The sequence below is a fragment of the Chiloscyllium plagiosum genome, unplaced genomic scaffold, assembly GCF_037043375.1.
Source record: "Chiloscyllium plagiosum isolate Xiang-an unplaced genomic scaffold, Cpla_swu_hap1 HiC_scaffold_5, whole genome shotgun sequence".
Taxonomy (NCBI): domain Eukaryota; kingdom Metazoa; phylum Chordata; class Chondrichthyes; order Orectolobiformes; family Hemiscylliidae; genus Chiloscyllium; species Chiloscyllium plagiosum.
In genome coordinates, this window is record NW_028270143.1 from 117,188,546 (window position 1) to 117,205,026 (window position 16,481).

The 16,481-nt window shown below is 44.0% G+C and overlaps 1 protein-coding gene across 5 annotated transcripts in view; it reads right to left on the reverse strand.

Moving 5' to 3' along the window:
• LOC122550131 (NEDD8 ultimate buster 1-like) overlaps nucleotides 1–16,481 on the reverse strand; it is a 41,265-nt gene that overhangs the window by 8,930 nt on the left and 15,854 nt on the right. For all 5 annotated transcript variants that reach the window (XM_043690762.2, XM_043690760.2, XM_043690763.2 and 2 more), the window contains exons 8-12: nucleotides 14,477–14,583; nucleotides 8,144–8,330; nucleotides 7,638–7,745; nucleotides 6,621–6,773; nucleotides 2,201–2,350 (exon numbers count right to left, since the gene is read on the reverse strand). In XM_043690762.2, the coding sequence (XP_043546697.1) occupies nucleotides 2,201–2,350; nucleotides 6,621–6,773; nucleotides 7,638–7,745; nucleotides 8,144–8,330; nucleotides 14,477–14,583 (705 nt within the window). The remainder of the gene's footprint in view (nucleotides 1–2,200; nucleotides 2,351–6,620; nucleotides 6,774–7,637; nucleotides 7,746–8,143; nucleotides 8,331–14,476; nucleotides 14,584–16,481) is intronic.

Consider the following 16,481-nt stretch of genomic DNA (forward strand, 5'->3'; position numbering starts at 1 on the left):
AGGATGAAAATTCTCAGGTATCAGAAGGGCCTGGATAGGCTGGGTCTGTTTTCCTTGGAGCAGAGTAGGCTGAAAGGAGATCTGATTGAGGTACAAAATTATGAGAAGCATAGATAGAGTGGATCGTGAGAATTGCTTCTACATGGCAGGCGTGTCAAAGACCAGACAGCATAAATTTAAGAATGAGGAGCAAGTGGTTTGGAGGAAATCATCTCCGGAAAGGTTTTTTTCACCCAGAGGTTGAAAAGGTATATGAACATGCTGTCTGAGGGGGTGGTGGAGCAAGGTACCTTCACAACCTTTGAGGAACATCTGGATGAGCACTTAAAATGCCAGGGCATAGTAAGCTGTGGACCAAGTACAGGTAAAGGGGATTTGTGCAGTTTGGTGTTTGCTAGTCAGCAAAGACATGGTGGACTGAAGGGCCAGTTTCTATGCTATACAACTCTGACTTTAAATTGAAGTTTTCAATACTCTCTCAAGTGGAGATAAGAAGCTATGCATAAACTAGCTTTCATATTTCCTGTATTTCTGCTGAAGGGCCTTTGCCCGAAACGTTGATTTTACTGCTCCTCGGATGCTGCGTGAACTGCTGTGCTCTTCCAGCACCACTAATCCAGATTCATATTTGTTACATTGACAATAACTTCATTGAATGCAAAGTTCTTCCTTTGGGTTGAAGATGCGAAAGGCAGTTTATAAAATGAAAGCATTTTCCCAAACTAATTTCAAAAGAGAAGCAATCTCATGGAAACTGACTCCACTGTTTGGGTGCAAACAAACTCCATCAAAATGACATTACAGCTTAGTGCATACTTGAATGACATTTTCTTAGGTGAATTTGCATTTTACCCCTCTGCTCGCCTGATTTTTTTTTTTTTAAAATTAATAATCACATATCATCTGTCATTAATAGAGGAGACGAATAGCGCAGATTTTCAGAGATATTCCTTTACTGGCCATAGCCAAAACCAAGGTAAAAACAATGACTGCAGATGCTGGAAACCAGATTCTGGATCAATGGTGCTGGAAGAGCACAGCAGTTCAGGCAGCATCCGAGGAGCTTCAGCAAAATCGACATTTCGGGCAAAAGCCCTTCATCAGGAATAAAGGCAGAGAGCCTGAAGCGTGGAGTGGTAAGCTAGGGGAGGGTGGGGGTGGGGAGAGAGTAGCATAGAGTACAATAGGTGAGTGGGGGAGGAGATGAAGGTGATAGGTCAGGGAGGAGAGGGTGGAGTGGATAGGTGGAAAAGGAGCTAGGCAGGTCGGACAAGTCCGGACAAGTCAAGGGGACTGGAAGTTTGAAACTAGGATGAGGTGGGGGAAGGGGAAATGAGGAAGCTGTTGAAGTCCACACTGATGCCCTGGGGTTGAAGTGTTCCGAGGCGGAAGATGAGGCGTTCTTCTTCCAGGCGTCTGGCGGTGAGGGAGCGGCGGTGAAGGAGGCCCAGGACCTCCATGTCCTCGGCAGAGTGGGAAGGGGAGTTGAAATGTTGGGCCACGGGGCGGTTTGGTTGATTGGTGCGGGTGTCTCGGAGATGTTCCCTAAAGCGCTCTGCTAGGAGGCACCCAGTCTCCCCAATGTAGAGAAGACCGCATCGGGAGCAACGGATACAATAAATGATATTAGTGGATGTGCAGGTAAAATTTTGATGGATATGGAAGGCTCCTTTAGGGCCTTGGACAGAGGTGAGGGAGGAGGTGTGGGCACGGGTTTTACAGTTCCTGTGGTGGCAGGGGAAAGTGCCAGGATGGGAGGGTGGGTCGTAGGGGGGCGTGGACCTGACCAGGTAGTCACGGAGGGAACGGTCTTTGCGGAAGGCGGAAAGGGGTGGGGAGGGAAATATATCCCTGGTGGTGGGGTCTTTTTGGAGGTGGCGGAAATGTCGGCGGATGATTTGGTTTATGCAGAGGTTTGTAGGGTGGAAGGTGAGCACCAGGGGCGTTCTGTCCTTGTTACGGTTGGAGGGGTGGGGTCTGAGGGCAGAGGTGCGGGATGTGGACGAGATGCGTTGGAGGGCATCTTTAACCACGTGGGAAGGGAAATTGCGGTCTCTAAAGAAGGAGGCCATCTGGTGTGTTCTGTGGTGGAAAACCAGTCAGGAGCGAAAATTAAGAGGCTTCCTTTTTTGTGGACTAAAATCCCAACACCATCTTTGAAATCACTACCACAGAATTCTGTACAATGAAAGTTCCTGACCTCTATAGCACGTTCCAAGTTATTATTGGCTGATCTAAATGCCTTGGCTGCAGCTTTTTCCGAATACCCCATTGCCACCAAAGAATTCACTGCTTCTTGTTTCTTCCTTTTTCTTTCAGCCTTCTCTTTTCTCCGGATTTCAGCTTTCTCCTACAAAGTACAGAATCAAAAACACAGTCTCACCTGTCAGATGTTTGCGTTACTGAGTAGTTGGAATCAAGAGTTCAAAGTGTTTTGGCCTTTATTTTTGTAAAGGAAAAATACACCAAATTAGACAGCATTTTGCTACTCTATTTGGCTTCTCCACCATAAAAGGAACTTGTTATTGTCCATATGTACAGCACAAACAGTGGTATAGTCAGTTTTATGGACATGTTAAATGGGAAACAAGTTGAAACGATTAGTGGCTAGGAGAAAATCCATGATAAATCCCTATCCCTAAACAGAGGGGTTCAGGTTCAAGCACCACACACCCCTTCCCTTCAGGTGTATAATCACATCTCTATTGAAAAATAGGTTAAATAACAAAAAGATTGTTAAAGTCATGTCAATCAATCTGCCGAGAGAAACAGAAGAATAATCTAAGCAGTTTGATGTATTGCAAAAATCCATGTGACCTTTATTTTCAGAGAATTATTAGGAGAAAGTATTACCTCAATTTAAAATGCTCTACTTATGAGAAATGATTTGAATGAGATTGAAATATCTTTCTGGAAAACAAGTTACATCAAATTTAAAAAATGATTCTCATCTAGATTCTATCCTCAAAAAAGGTGTGTTTACTCCATCTGCTTTAGTCTGCCCCAGATTTTCCACTTACTCTAGAATACTTTTTTTTAAAAAAACACGCTCAAGGTTTTTTCCAAATTGAATAGATTGGGAAGCTGGCTTACAAAAAGATCAAAAATTAACAAAGAAAGTGTGTGAAAGACGTTTATACAGTTTTCAGTTCAAAACAAAATTTATTGTATCCTAGGACAGTAACATTATAAAATTAGATATTAGGCAGTCTGGGAGCAATGGTTTCCCTAGCAAGAGCTTGTTTGGCTTTGTCAAATAACTGATTCATTTACCATGCTGCAATGGTTGTATTTAATATTGCACCTCAACTAGCTGCAGTTCCCGGTAGCACAGAACAGCTGCTGGCCATCTGGAAGTAGGTGTTTGGCCATTTAAAAAATACGAGCACTGATGGTAGCTCGTTAGCTGCAAAATGGTCCAAATCAGCTTTCCTATTTGATTTAAACATGGGATTGGTTTCCCCAACCCTTAAACTTTCCAGTCCTTTATCAGAGTCACAACTAATCTGACCAAGTGGAGTTCAAGATGCCAGTATCACTCGAGTGACCAGCACCACTGCACCAGATAAGATTAGAACATAGAACATTACAGTGCAGTACAGGCCCTTCAGAACCTCAATGTTGCTCCAACCTGTGAAATTAATCTGATGCCCATCTAACCTACATATGGATAATAACAGAATGTCCAATGTCCAATGCCTATTTAAATGCCCTTAACATCAGCAAGTCTACTACTTTTGCAGACAGGCTGTTCCATGCCCTTACTAAGGGAACTACTCTCAATAACTGTCCTAAATCTATCACCCTTCAATTTAAAGCTATTTTCCCTCATGTTATCCTTCACCAGAGGTAAAAAACTCACTGTCCACCTTACCTAACTGTATTATCTTAGACATCTCAATCAAGTCACCTCTCAACCTTCTTCTCTCCAACGAAAACCGCCTCAGTTCCTTCAGCCTTTCCTCATAAGGCTTTCCTTCCATACCAGGCAAAATCTTAGTAAGTCTCCTCTGAACTCTTTCCAAAGCTTCCACACGCTTCCGATAATTTGGTGACCAGAACTGTACACAATTCTCCAGGTGCGGTCTTACCAGTGTCTTGTACAGCTGAAGCAGGACCCTGTGGCTCTGAAACTCCATCCCCCTACCAATAAACGCCAACACACCATATACCTTCTTAACAACCCCATCAACCTGAGTTTTATGGACCTGGACACCAAGATCTCTGTTCAGCTACACTGCCAAGAATTGTACCATTAGCCCAGTACCCTCTGCATTCCTGTTACTTCTTCCGAAGTAAACTACCTCACTTTTCCACATTAAACTCCATTTGCCACTTCTCAGCCCAGCTCTACATCTTATCTATGTCCCTCCGTAACCCACAAAATCCTTTGGCATTATCCACAACTCTGCCTACTTTAGTGTCATCTGCAAATTTACTAACCTACCCTTCTATGCCCACATCCAGTTCATTTATAAAAATGACAAACAGCAGCGACGCCAAAATCAGATCCTTGCAGCACACCACTGGTAACGGAGCTCCAGGATGAACATTTTGCATCAACCAACACCTGTCTTTTTACAGCTAGCCACAGTAGCTGGTCCTTGAATAAACTCCACATTTCAACTGTGTCTATCCCCTGCAGTTTCCTTCCCCATCCTATGCATCCTAAATCTTGCCTAATCACAACATAATTGCCTTTTCCCCAGTTATACTTCTTTCTCTAAAAAGTATATACTGATCCCTGCCCATTGCTATTGTAAACATAACCAAAGTATGGTCACTATCACCAAAGTATTCACCTACCTCCAAATCTAACACTGACCAGGTTCATTCCCCAGTAGCATTGACACTTGTTGGTCTGTCTACGTATGGTGTCAGAAAATCCTCCTGCACACACTGAACAAAAACTGACCCATCAAAAGTACCCGAACTATAGTATTCTCAGTAAGTATTGGGGAAGTTAAAATCCCCCATAACTACCCTGTTACTCTTGCTCCTATCAAGAACCATCTTTGCTATCCTTTCCCCTACATCCCTTGAACAATTTGGAGACCTATAGAAAACTCCCAACAGGGTGACCTCTTCTTCCTGGTTTCTAACCTCAGCCCAAACAAATAATCTCAGTGAATGAGTCCTCAAAAATTCTCAGCTGCTTGTAATTCCACCCTTTGTTAACAATACCACCCCCCCCCCCCAACATTTGCCTCCTTCTGTTCTACTGAAGTATCTAAATCCCAGAAGCTGCAATAACGATTTCTGTCCCTCTAGCAATGTCTGAAATGGCCACAACATCGAAATCCCAGGCACCAACCTATGCTGCAAGTTCACCCACCTTATTTCAGATGCTCCTGGCATTGAAGTACACATTTCAAACCAACATCCTGATTGCCGGTGCCCTCTCACGACCTTGTAAACCTATCCCTGACCTCACTATTCTCAACCCCTTGTACACTGGAACCATAATTCAGGTTGCCGTGCCCCTGCTGCATTAGTTTAAATACCCCGGAAGAACATTAGCAAATTCCCCCTCAAAATATCAGTATCCTTCTGGTTCAGGTGAAGACAATCCTGTTTGTAGAAGTCCCACCTTCCCAAAAACAGTTCCAATTATCCAAGAATCCAAAACCCTCTCTCCTGCACCATCCCTGCAGCCATGTGTCCAGCTCCACTCTCTCCCTGTTCCTTGCTTCACTAGCACATGGCGCAGGCAACAAACCAGAGATAATAATTCTTTGTTCTAGCACCAAGATTCCATCCTCGCTTGCTGAATTTCTGCCTTCGATCCCCATCTTTCTTCCTACTTATGTTGTTGGTGCCTATGTGGACTACGACTTGGGGCTGCTACCCCTCAAGGATCTCAAAAACACCAGCGACATCACAAACCCTGGCACCTGGGAGGCAACACACCAAGCACGAGTCTCTCTCGTTCCCACAAAACCTCTGATCTCTCCCCCTATCTGTGGAGTCCCCAGTGACTAAATCTCTGCTCCTCTTCCCCCTTTCCCTCTGAGCAACAGGGACAGACTCTGCGCCGGAGACCTGTGCCTCATTGCTTACCCATGGCAAGATCTCCACCCCCACCACCACAACAGTATGCTTGTTGTTGAGGGGAACCACCACAGGAGATCCCTGCACCGCCTGCCGGTTCCCTTTCCTACCACTGATGGTAACCCATCTACCTTCTTCACATGGCTGTCGAGTAGCTGCCTCCCTGTAACTCTTTTCAATAACCTCCTCCGCCTCCCAAATGATCCAAAATTCATCCAGCTCCAACTCCAGTTCCCTAACAGTTTGAGGAGCTGGGGTTTGGTGCACTTCCCACAAATCAAGTCAGCAGGGACACTGGAGGTGACCCTTACCTCCCACATACTGCAGGAGGAACATTCAACTGCCCTAACCTCTATTTCCACTATTCTAAATTCCCAAATAGATCACTGGAAAAAAAATGAAACATGAAAGAAAACACTTGTCACCTTACCGGCCAACACAGAATTTATTTTTGGTTGCAGGAGGCAGATGGGTGAGAGACACCGAGTAGTGTTTCAGGTAAAGCAAGGTAGGTCCAAAAGTGGCAGTAACAAAAGTTATATTACTAGGTATTCCGTAATATAAATTACCTCTCTCCTGTGGTAGATGTGCGATGCAGCAACTTCAATATCATCATTGCACGCTCGTAAACCTAGCCGTGCCTCCTGGGCTGTGAAACCAAGACACATCAGTTGCATCACCTTTGTATCATCCACAGAAAGCTTTCCCAATAATGTTTCTGCCTGAAACAAAGTTAATATGGTTAAAAATGAGGAGGATGATTTATTGTAGAGAAAAGTATAAACTGACACTTAAGAATTGAGTTGCAATGTAAAAATTTAAGAAATTACAATTTGAAATGTACAAGAACAGCGATCTTGGGATATATGTGCACAAATCATGGAAGGTAGCATGAAGCATTGCGAAGGAGAGAGAACAGAAACATAATATAAGAGGAAGCTATGACAGGTCTTTAACAAACAAAAAAAAAAAAAAAGAGTTGCATATGGCTATTTTGAGATCAGAATCTAGGAAGGTTGTGAAAGCTTGAGGAATGATGGTGAAAGAAAGAGTCAGAAACCAGAGGACACCAACAGTAAAGGGAGGCAAATGTAATTATACTTGAAGGGTATTAGTCAATCAATTAAAGATTTAAAAAACAAAAAACTGCAGGACCATGGGGAGAGAAATTAAGAGGGCATGGAGCAGAACTCATTGAACTACATTTGTAGAGAACTGATACAGAAGTGATTCCTTTGTGTTGTAATTATCCTTATGATTTTACTTCTACGATCCCTCGGAATAGAACATAGAACATTACAGCGCAGTAGAGGCCCTTTGGCCCTCTATGTTGCACCGCCCTGTCATACTAATCTGAAGCCCATCCCACCTACACTATTCCATGTAAGTTCATATGCCTGTCTAATGAATAATTTCTGTTTGTTTGCATGATTTTTCTTGATGTCAACATTAAGTGGAAAACAGAAACTTGTGTTTTGCTGCCAAATAAAAGCAAACATTAATGCAGAATTAGGTGGAACTGAAAGTGATCTTAAAATAAAGTTAATGACTACAAAACAGAAGAAGGTGGAGATAAAGGCCTGCACCTCATTCAGATGATTTTTAGTCTGATCCAGCTTTCCTTTATGGTACAATACCACTCCCTGAAGAAGCTTGAGTCGCAAATATAGCACCTGCTCATTGGCAGTATTACCCTATGAGATGCAAATGAGCAAACAAAAGTAAACAGAACTAGCTTAGACAACACATCAAAATACAAGTCATGGCAAAAAACAACAAAAATACATAGGTGCATAAATAAACATACTGAAAATTCCACAACTTTCTGCTCTAACAATAGTTTGGAAATACCTCCAAGATGGTAGTGATAGCATGGCAGTGAATTCACTTAAGGTTTAAGTAATGATTTAAAAAAAAGGTAAAAATCAGAATTTGCAACAAAGTTAATGTAGTCTAGGAGAGATTACTGCTACTTTCAGGCTGTGTACTGACGTGGCAAATTTAGTGCTGATTTAGAGTTTTTAAGAATATCTTAAGAAAAGCATTGATGCGACCAAGCAAAATCAAATATCAAGAACCATGAAACATCAACCTTCAGGTTGTAGAGTCGCTCCAAATTCTCGCCATAGCAGTTATTCAGCCGGGTCTGGGCTCGTTTTAATCTCTCTTCTGCATCACGAAGGCAGTCGAGTTGCTCCAGTTGAAGGTAACACCACACTATTTCCAGTTGTAGGACCGCATGGTTATCTACAATGTTCAGGAGTTCAGACCCACATTTCCTGGAATACAAATTCTATCAAATTTAAATCACAAAATATTTACAGTTGACAATTAATCACTTCGAAGCTCCAGAAAGTGACACTCACATCAAATGAGCAAACAAAAAAAATTCTCAAATCCAATTTGTTTACCCACAAACTTTAAAAAAAAAACTTTATTCCCATTGAGATCAAAGTCTGAATTTTGACTCCAATTTGAAATAAGTAATCAGAGAACACAGTAAAGCTGCAACAATATAGCTGTTTAAGTTAACAAAATGCTATCAAAATCAAACAATAAAAAAAAAGGTGAAACTAATTTTGCAACAAAATCTTTGTCCCATCCTAGGAGATTTTGGTGTCTTATCAAATCTCTTATGGACTATGGAGGAAAATAGAAGGGAATAGGAAAGAGGATCTCTTTAGCTTGGCTATTAAAATCACAGAAGACACAATGTTCAGCAATACAAAAGGGCAACAGTACTATTTTCTTCCCTCAAGAGAATCTCTGTCAACAAAAATTGTTTGTTTAATTAAAATATAAGTTATAAACAGTGTTAAATGAATAAAATCAGGATACTGAATTACAAATAGCAGGATAAGACTAAGTCAGAAGTCCCACGACATCAGGTTTAGTGTCACAGGTTTATTTGAAATCACAAGCTTTCAGAGCAGTGCCCCTTCATCAAGTCCCATCCAACGCTTCCACATCAAGAATAAGACCAAAGCCTAGATCTTATGCAATGATGTGCTTAATTCAAACAGACAGTTTCATTGAAATGTAATTTTTATTTGAGCTAGTTAACTGCAGCCCTGATTGGGAACTATAATGCTCCAGAGAATCTCCTTGGTGCCTTGTAGATGGAATAGTGTAGTTTAGTTGCATTAGCCATGCAGGATTACATGGCTCAACGCTACAGCAGGCGCACAGAGGGGAGCCGGAAGGTAAGCGGAGACCAGTTTAAGTTAACGTTTTTCTTTTCGCAGTCTGTTTTTTTTCCCAACTAGGAGCAGGAACCCGGAAGTCGTCAACAGAGGCTCTGGGAAGGTAAGAAGTTTGAGTGGAGAAGGAACCAGAGACACGACATGTGTAGTGTCTCCCATCCTCCCACATTAAAAAAAAAAGGACTGAGTCGGCTGAACAGCTAAGCTACTTAGTTTTGGAGACTAAGTGTAGAGTTATGGCAGCACAGGCAGTGCAGGATGTTTGAGGTAGGGGTGACCACCGATGCTCCTGCCGACTTCACCTGCAGGAAGTGCAGTCAGCTCCAGCTCCTCACAGACCACGTTAGGGAACTGGAGCTGGAGTTGGATGAACTGAGGATTATTCGAGAGGCTGAGAGGGTGATAGATAGAAGCTACAGGGACATAGTTACGCCAGAGAACAGAGGTAGCTGGGTAACAGTTAGAGGTGGGAAGGGGAGGAAGCAGGCAGTGCAGGGATCCCCTGTGGTCGTTCCCCTCAACAATAAGTATACCGCTTTGGATACTGTTGGGGGGTGGGGGGAAAACGGCCTAGCAGGGGTAAGCTGCAATGACCGGGTCTCTGGCACAAGGTCCGGCTCTGAGGCTCAGAAGGGAAAGAGGGAAGAGGTGGAGAGCGCTAGTTATAGGAGACTCTATAGTTAGAGGGACAGACAGGTGGTTCTGTGGACATGGGCGAGACTCTCGGATGGTTTGTTGCCTCCCGGGTGCCAGGGTCCGAGACATCTCAGACTGCGTCTTCAGAATCCTTAAGGGGGGAGGGTGTGCAGCCAGAAGTCGTGGTGCACATTGGCACCGATGACATAGGTAGGAAGAGGGGTGGGGAGGTCATTCAGGAGCTCGGAGTTAGGCTGGAAGCTAAAAGCAAGGACGGACAGAGTCGTCATCTCTGGGTTGTTGCCGGTGCCAAGTGACAGTGAGGCAAGGAATAGGGAGAGTGCGCAGTTGAACAAGTGGCTGCAAGGATGGTGTAAGAGGGAGGGCTTCAGGTATTTGGACAATTAGACTGCATTCTGGGGAAGGTGGGACCTGTACAAACAGGACAGGTTGCACCTGAAGCAGAAGGGCACCAATACCCTGCGAGGTAGGTTTGCTAGCACTCTTCAGGGGGGGTTTAAAATAATTTGGCAGGGGGGGGATGGGATCCGGACTTGTAGTCCAGTTAGCTGTTTTTAGTAGGTTAGCTGTTTTTCAGGATGTCCAAGAATGTAGGAGGCTGTGGAGAAGGTAGCACTGACAGGAAATACTTGCAGACACAGATGGGCTCAAGTGTGTATACTTCAACACAAGGAGTATCAGAAATAAGGTGGGTGAACTTAAGGCATGGATCGGTACTTGGGACTACGATGTTGTGGCCATCACGGAAACGTGGATAGAAGAGTGACAGGAATGGTTGTTGAAGGTTCCTGGTTACAGATGTTTCATTAAGATTAGAGGGGGTGATAAAAATTAGAAATGGTATAATGGCTGCAGAAAGGCAGTTCGAGGGGGACCTGCCTTTGGAGGTAGTATGGGCTGAAGTCAGAAATAGGAAAGGAGCAGTCACATTGTTGGGTGTTTACCAAAGGCCCCCAATAGCAACAGAGATGTGGAGAAACAGATTTTGGAAAGGTGCAGAAGCCACGGGATAGTAGTCATGGGCGATTTCAACTTCCCAAATATTGATTGGAAGTTCTTTAGATCAAGTAGATTGGACGGGGTGGTGTTTGTGCAGTGTGTCCAGGAAGCTTTTCTAACTCAGTATGTAGATTGTCCGACCAGAGGGGAGGCCATATTGGATTTGGTAACGAACCGGGACAAGTGATGGGCTTGTTAGTGGGTGAGCATTTTGGTGATGGTGACCACAATTCTGTGACTTTCACCTTGGTTATGGAGAGAGATAGGGGAAAGAGGAAGGTAAATAGGATGCTGCAAGACAGGATCTGAGGAGCATAAATTGGGAGTATAGGCTGTCAGGAAAGGATTTGTTGAAATGTGGAACTTTTTCAAGGAACAGATACGACATGTCCTTGATATGTATGTACCTGCCAGGCAGGAAAGAGATGGTCGTGTGAGGGAACCTTGGTTGACGAGGGAGGTTGAATGGTCTGGAGGAAGAAAAGGAGGCTTACGAAAGGTTGAGGAAACAAGGTTCAGACAGAGCGTTGGAGGGATACAGGATAGCCAGGAGAGAGCTGAAGAAAGGGATTAGGAGAGCTAAGAGGGGGCATGAAAAATCTTTGGCGGGTAGGATCAAGGATAACCCCAAGGCCTTTTATGTGTATGTGAGAAACATGAGAATGACGAGAACGAGGGTAGGTCCAATCAAGGACAGTAGTGGGATTCTGTGTATTGAGTTGGAAGAGATAGGAGGGATCTTGAATGAGTACTTTTCTTCAGTATTTACTGATGAGAGGGACCATATTGTTGAAGAGGAGTGTATGAAATGGACTGGTAAGCGAGAGGAGATACTTGTTAGGAAGGAAGATGTGTTGGCATTTTGAAAAACTTGAGGATAGACAAGTACTCCAGGCCTGACAGGATATATCCTAGGATTATGTGGGAAGCAAGAGAGGAAATTGCAGAACCGTTGGCAATGATTTTTTCATCTTCACTGTCAACAGGGGTGGTACCTGGGGACTGGAGTGTGGCGAATGTTGTGCCCCTGTTCAAAAAAAAGAGAATGGGGATAACCCCGGGAATTACAGGCCAGTTAGTCTTACTTCGGTGGTAGGCAAAGTAATGGAAAGGCTACTGAGGGATAGGATTTATGAGTATCTGGAAAGACAATGCTTGATTAGGGACAGCCAGCATGGATTTGTGAGGGGTAGGTCTTGCCTTACAAGTCTTATTGAATTCTTTGAGGAGGTGACCAAGCATGTGGATGAGGGTAGAGCAGTGGATGTAGTGTACATGGATTTTAGTAAGGCATTTGATAAGGTTCCCCATGGTAGGATTATGCAGAAAGTCAGGAGGCATGGGATGGTGGGAGGTTTGCTGAAAATGTGTTGCTGGAACAGCGCAGCAGGTCAGGCAGCATCCAGGGAACAGGAGAATCGACGTTTCGGGCATAAGCCCTTCTTCAGTCATTCCTGAAGAAGGGCTTATGCCCGAAACGTCGATTCTCCTGTTCCCTGAATGCTGCCTGACCTGCTGCGCTGTTCCAGCAACACATTTTCAGCTCTGATCTCCAGCATCTGCAGACCTCACCTTCTCCTCATAGTGGGAAGTTTGGCCAGTTGGATAGAGAACTGGCTAACCGGTCGAAGTCAGAGAGTGGTGGTAGATGGTAAATATTCAGCCTGGAGCCCAGTTACAAGTGGAGTTCCGCAGGGATCAGTTCTGGGTCCTCTGCTGTTTGTAATTTTTATTAATGACTTGCAAGAGGGAGTCGAAGGGTGGGTCAGTAAATTTGCAGACGATACGAAGATTGGAGGAGTTGTGGATAGTGAGGAGGGCTGTTGTCGGCTGCAAAGGGACTTAGATATGATGCAGAGCTGGACTGAGGAGTGGCAGATGGAGTTCAACCGTGTCAAGTGTGAGGTTGTCCATTTTGAAAGGACAAATAAGAATGCGGAATACAGGGTTAACGGTAGGGTTCTTAGTAAGGTGGAGGAGCAGACGAATCTTGGGGTCTATGTTCATAGCTCTTTGAAAGTTGCCACTCAGGTGGATAGAGCTTGTAAGGAGGCCTATGGTGTATTAGCGTTCATTAGCAGAGGGACTGAATTCAAGAGTTGTGAGGTGATGTTGCAGCTGTACAGGACCTTGGTAAGACCACATTGGGAGTACTTTGTGCAGTTCTGGTCGCCTCATTTTAGGAAAGATGTGGAAGCTTTGGAGACGGTGCAGAGGATAGGTTGAGAGTGGAGAATAGGTCGTACGAGGATAGGTTGAGAGTGCTCGGCCTTTTCTCATTGGAATGGCAAAGGATGAGGGGTGACTTGATAGAGGTTTAAAAGATGATCAGGGGAATAGATAGAGTAGACAGTCAGAACCTTTTTCCCTGGGTACAACAGAGTGTTAGAAGGGGACATAAATTTAAGGTGAAGGGTGGAAGGTGTGGGCGGGGTGGTGGGGGGGGGGGGTAGGTTCTTTACCCAGAGAGTGGTGGGGGCATGGAATGTGCTGCCTGTGGGAGTGGCAGAGTCAGAATCATTGGTGACCTTTAAGCAGCAATTGGATAGGTACATGGATGGGTGCTTAAGCTAGAACAAGTGTTCGGCACAACATCGTGGGCCGAAGGGCCTGTTCTGTGCTGTATTGTTTGATGTTTTATGTTCTTAATAGAGTGGGGTAGGGGCGGGGGAGAGGAGAAGGGGAGGAATATGGGTCTGCGTGGGATGGTTTTCAGAGGGTTGATTTGGACCGAATGGCCACTTCCTACACTTTGGGGATTCTATTCAAAAAACATTTACGAGGATGTTGCCAGAGTAGGAGGGTTTCCGTTATAGGGAGAGGCTGAATCAGCTGGAGATATTTTCCCCTGGAGCATCAGAGGCTGAAGGGTGACCTTATAAAAAGGTATATAAAATTAAGAGCAACATGGATCGGGTGAATAGCCAAGGTCTTTTCCTCAGAACTAGAGGACACAGGCCCTTTTTAAAATCTTTTCTCTCACCTTAAACCCAGGGGGCAACTTTTTCACACAGAGAACCGTATAGCCAAGAGGTGGTGGTGGTGGAGGAGGCGGCTGGTATAATTACAATATTTAAGATGTAAATGATATAAATAGGAAGGGTTTGAGGGGGATATGGGCCAAATGCTGGCAGGTGGGAGTAGATCATTTTAAATATATCTGGTCGGCATGGGTGAGTTGAACTCGAGTCTGTTTCCATGCTGTACATCTATGACATGAAGAATGGGCAAGAAATGCTGGTCTAGCTAACAAATTTCCCTTGAACAAATTTTTAAAAATCCCAATAGGGAAAATTAATCTGATTTGCAGAACAGAACTTCAGTTTCATGACTGAAATGTTTGAATCTGAAAAACGGGAATCTATGACTAAATAAACATGCAATCATTAGAAAAAGTACAGGAACTCTTGCAACAGCAAACTAAAAGTCAAGTTCTGGAAGGTACAGCATATACAGTGCAAGTAGGAAAAACTTCTTTAATATGCCATAGCAAAAATTAATGTTGAGAGTCATTAACCACAGCACATTTTAATGATAAATACAATATTGTAATAAAAAAGCATTACCCAAATTCTTCATCAGAATCCAACAGATACAACAATGCTGAAGCATAATCTTTCTTCTTCATAAATGCTCTGCCTTTTTCATGTAGTGTCATAGCTAACAATAGTGCCTAGGAAGCAATGAAACGGAAATTTAATGAAAAAGCTTAAGGCAAACTGGAGTTGAGCATATTGCCATTAACAGCCTGACAGGAAATCGGTCAAAATCTGTGTGTGTTCTCAAAAATGAGTTTTGGGGGCGTGGGGCGCTGGCAGGGGGAAAAACCAAAAATGACTATACACTTAGTTGAAGTTAAATGCTTCTAGTGTCTTACAGGTGGAATGGAGTAAGGTGCAAATTCCAGAAACTAAGGTATGGTCACCAAGCAAAATTCTGACTTGCAATTATATAGGTATGACAATCTTAAATATCTCAAAACAATACCATCACCATCCCCAAAAGAAGCAGCAGCAATGTCATGTGGCATTAACACAATGCCAACTGAGATAGATTTCAAACAGGTCTAGCATCTCAAGTCTGGATATACATGAGGTGGTGTGGGCCATTAGCAACAGCTGAATTCTACTTTGGTCAGAGTATTGAGTACAGGAATTGGGAGGTCACGTTACAGCTGTACAGGACATTGGTTAGGCCACTGTTAGAATATTGTGTGCAATTCTGGTCTCCTTCCTATCGGGATGCTGTTGTGAAACTTGATAGGGTTCAAAAAAGATTTACAAGGATGTTGTCAGGGTTGGAGGACTTGACCAATAGGGAGAGGCTGAATAGGCTGGGGGGCATTTTCCCTGGAGCGGATGCGGCTGAGGAGTGACCTTATAGAGATTTACAAAATTATGAGGGGCATGGATAGGATAAATAGACAAAGTCTCTTCCTTGGGGTGGGGGATTCCAGAACTAGAGGGCATAGGTTTAGGGGTGAGAGGGGAAGATATAAAAAGAGACCGAAGGGACAACTTTTTCATGCAGAGGGTGGTGCATGTATGGAATGAGCTGCCAGAGGAAGTGGTGGAGGCTAGTACGATTGCAACATTTAAAAGGCATCTGGATGGGTATGTGAATAGAAATAGTTTGAATGGAGATGGGCCATGTGCTGGCAGGTGGGACTAGATTGGGTTGGGATATCTGGTCCAACTCGTCCACGCTGACCAAAGTGTCTGTTTCCGTGCTGTACATCTCTACGACTCATGTCCAAATCTTCCATTACCATCATGTAAGGAGCTCAGCCAATGTTCAAAGAGTGCAGAAGGACATGCCAAGCGCAGCATCCCTTAACATAGTATAGTGAAGCTATACTACTGGACTACATAAAACAACAGGTGACAGAACAAGCTCAGCAATCCACAACCAACTAGATCAGATCGGAGCTCTGCTGTCCTTTCAAATCCAGTCACAAATGATGGTGGACAATTAAAAGTAACTAGAGGTAATGGACCCTCAAATATCAGGAGCCCAGCACATCCATGCTAAACATAAGGCTGAAGCATGTGCAATATACTCAGCCAGAGATGCAGATGGACAATCCAATTCAGCCTCCTCTGCAAGTCCCCAGTGTTGCAAGTCTTGAGCTAATTCAATTCAGTGATTCAAAAAAAAAAACACAGCTGGAGACACTAGATACTGCAGAGGCAATGAGCCCTGTTAATATTCCAGCAGTGGTTCTGAAGACAAGATAATCAGACAATATTCCAACAATGGTTTTGAGACATACAAGATGATCAGAGGATTAGATAGGGTAGACAGTGAGTCTTTTTCCTAGGATGATGTCAGCATGTACAAGGGGGCATAACTACAAATTGAGGGGTGATAGATGTCAGAGGCAGGTTCTTTATGCAGAGAGTGGTAAGGGCGTGGAATGCCCTACCTGCTAATGTAATCAACTCAGCCACATTAGGTCAGGCAGCATCCAGGGAACAGGAGAATCGACGTTTCGGGCATATGCCCTTCTTCAGGGCATATGCCCGAAACGTCGATTCTCCTGTTCCCTGGATGCTGCCTGACCTGCTGCGC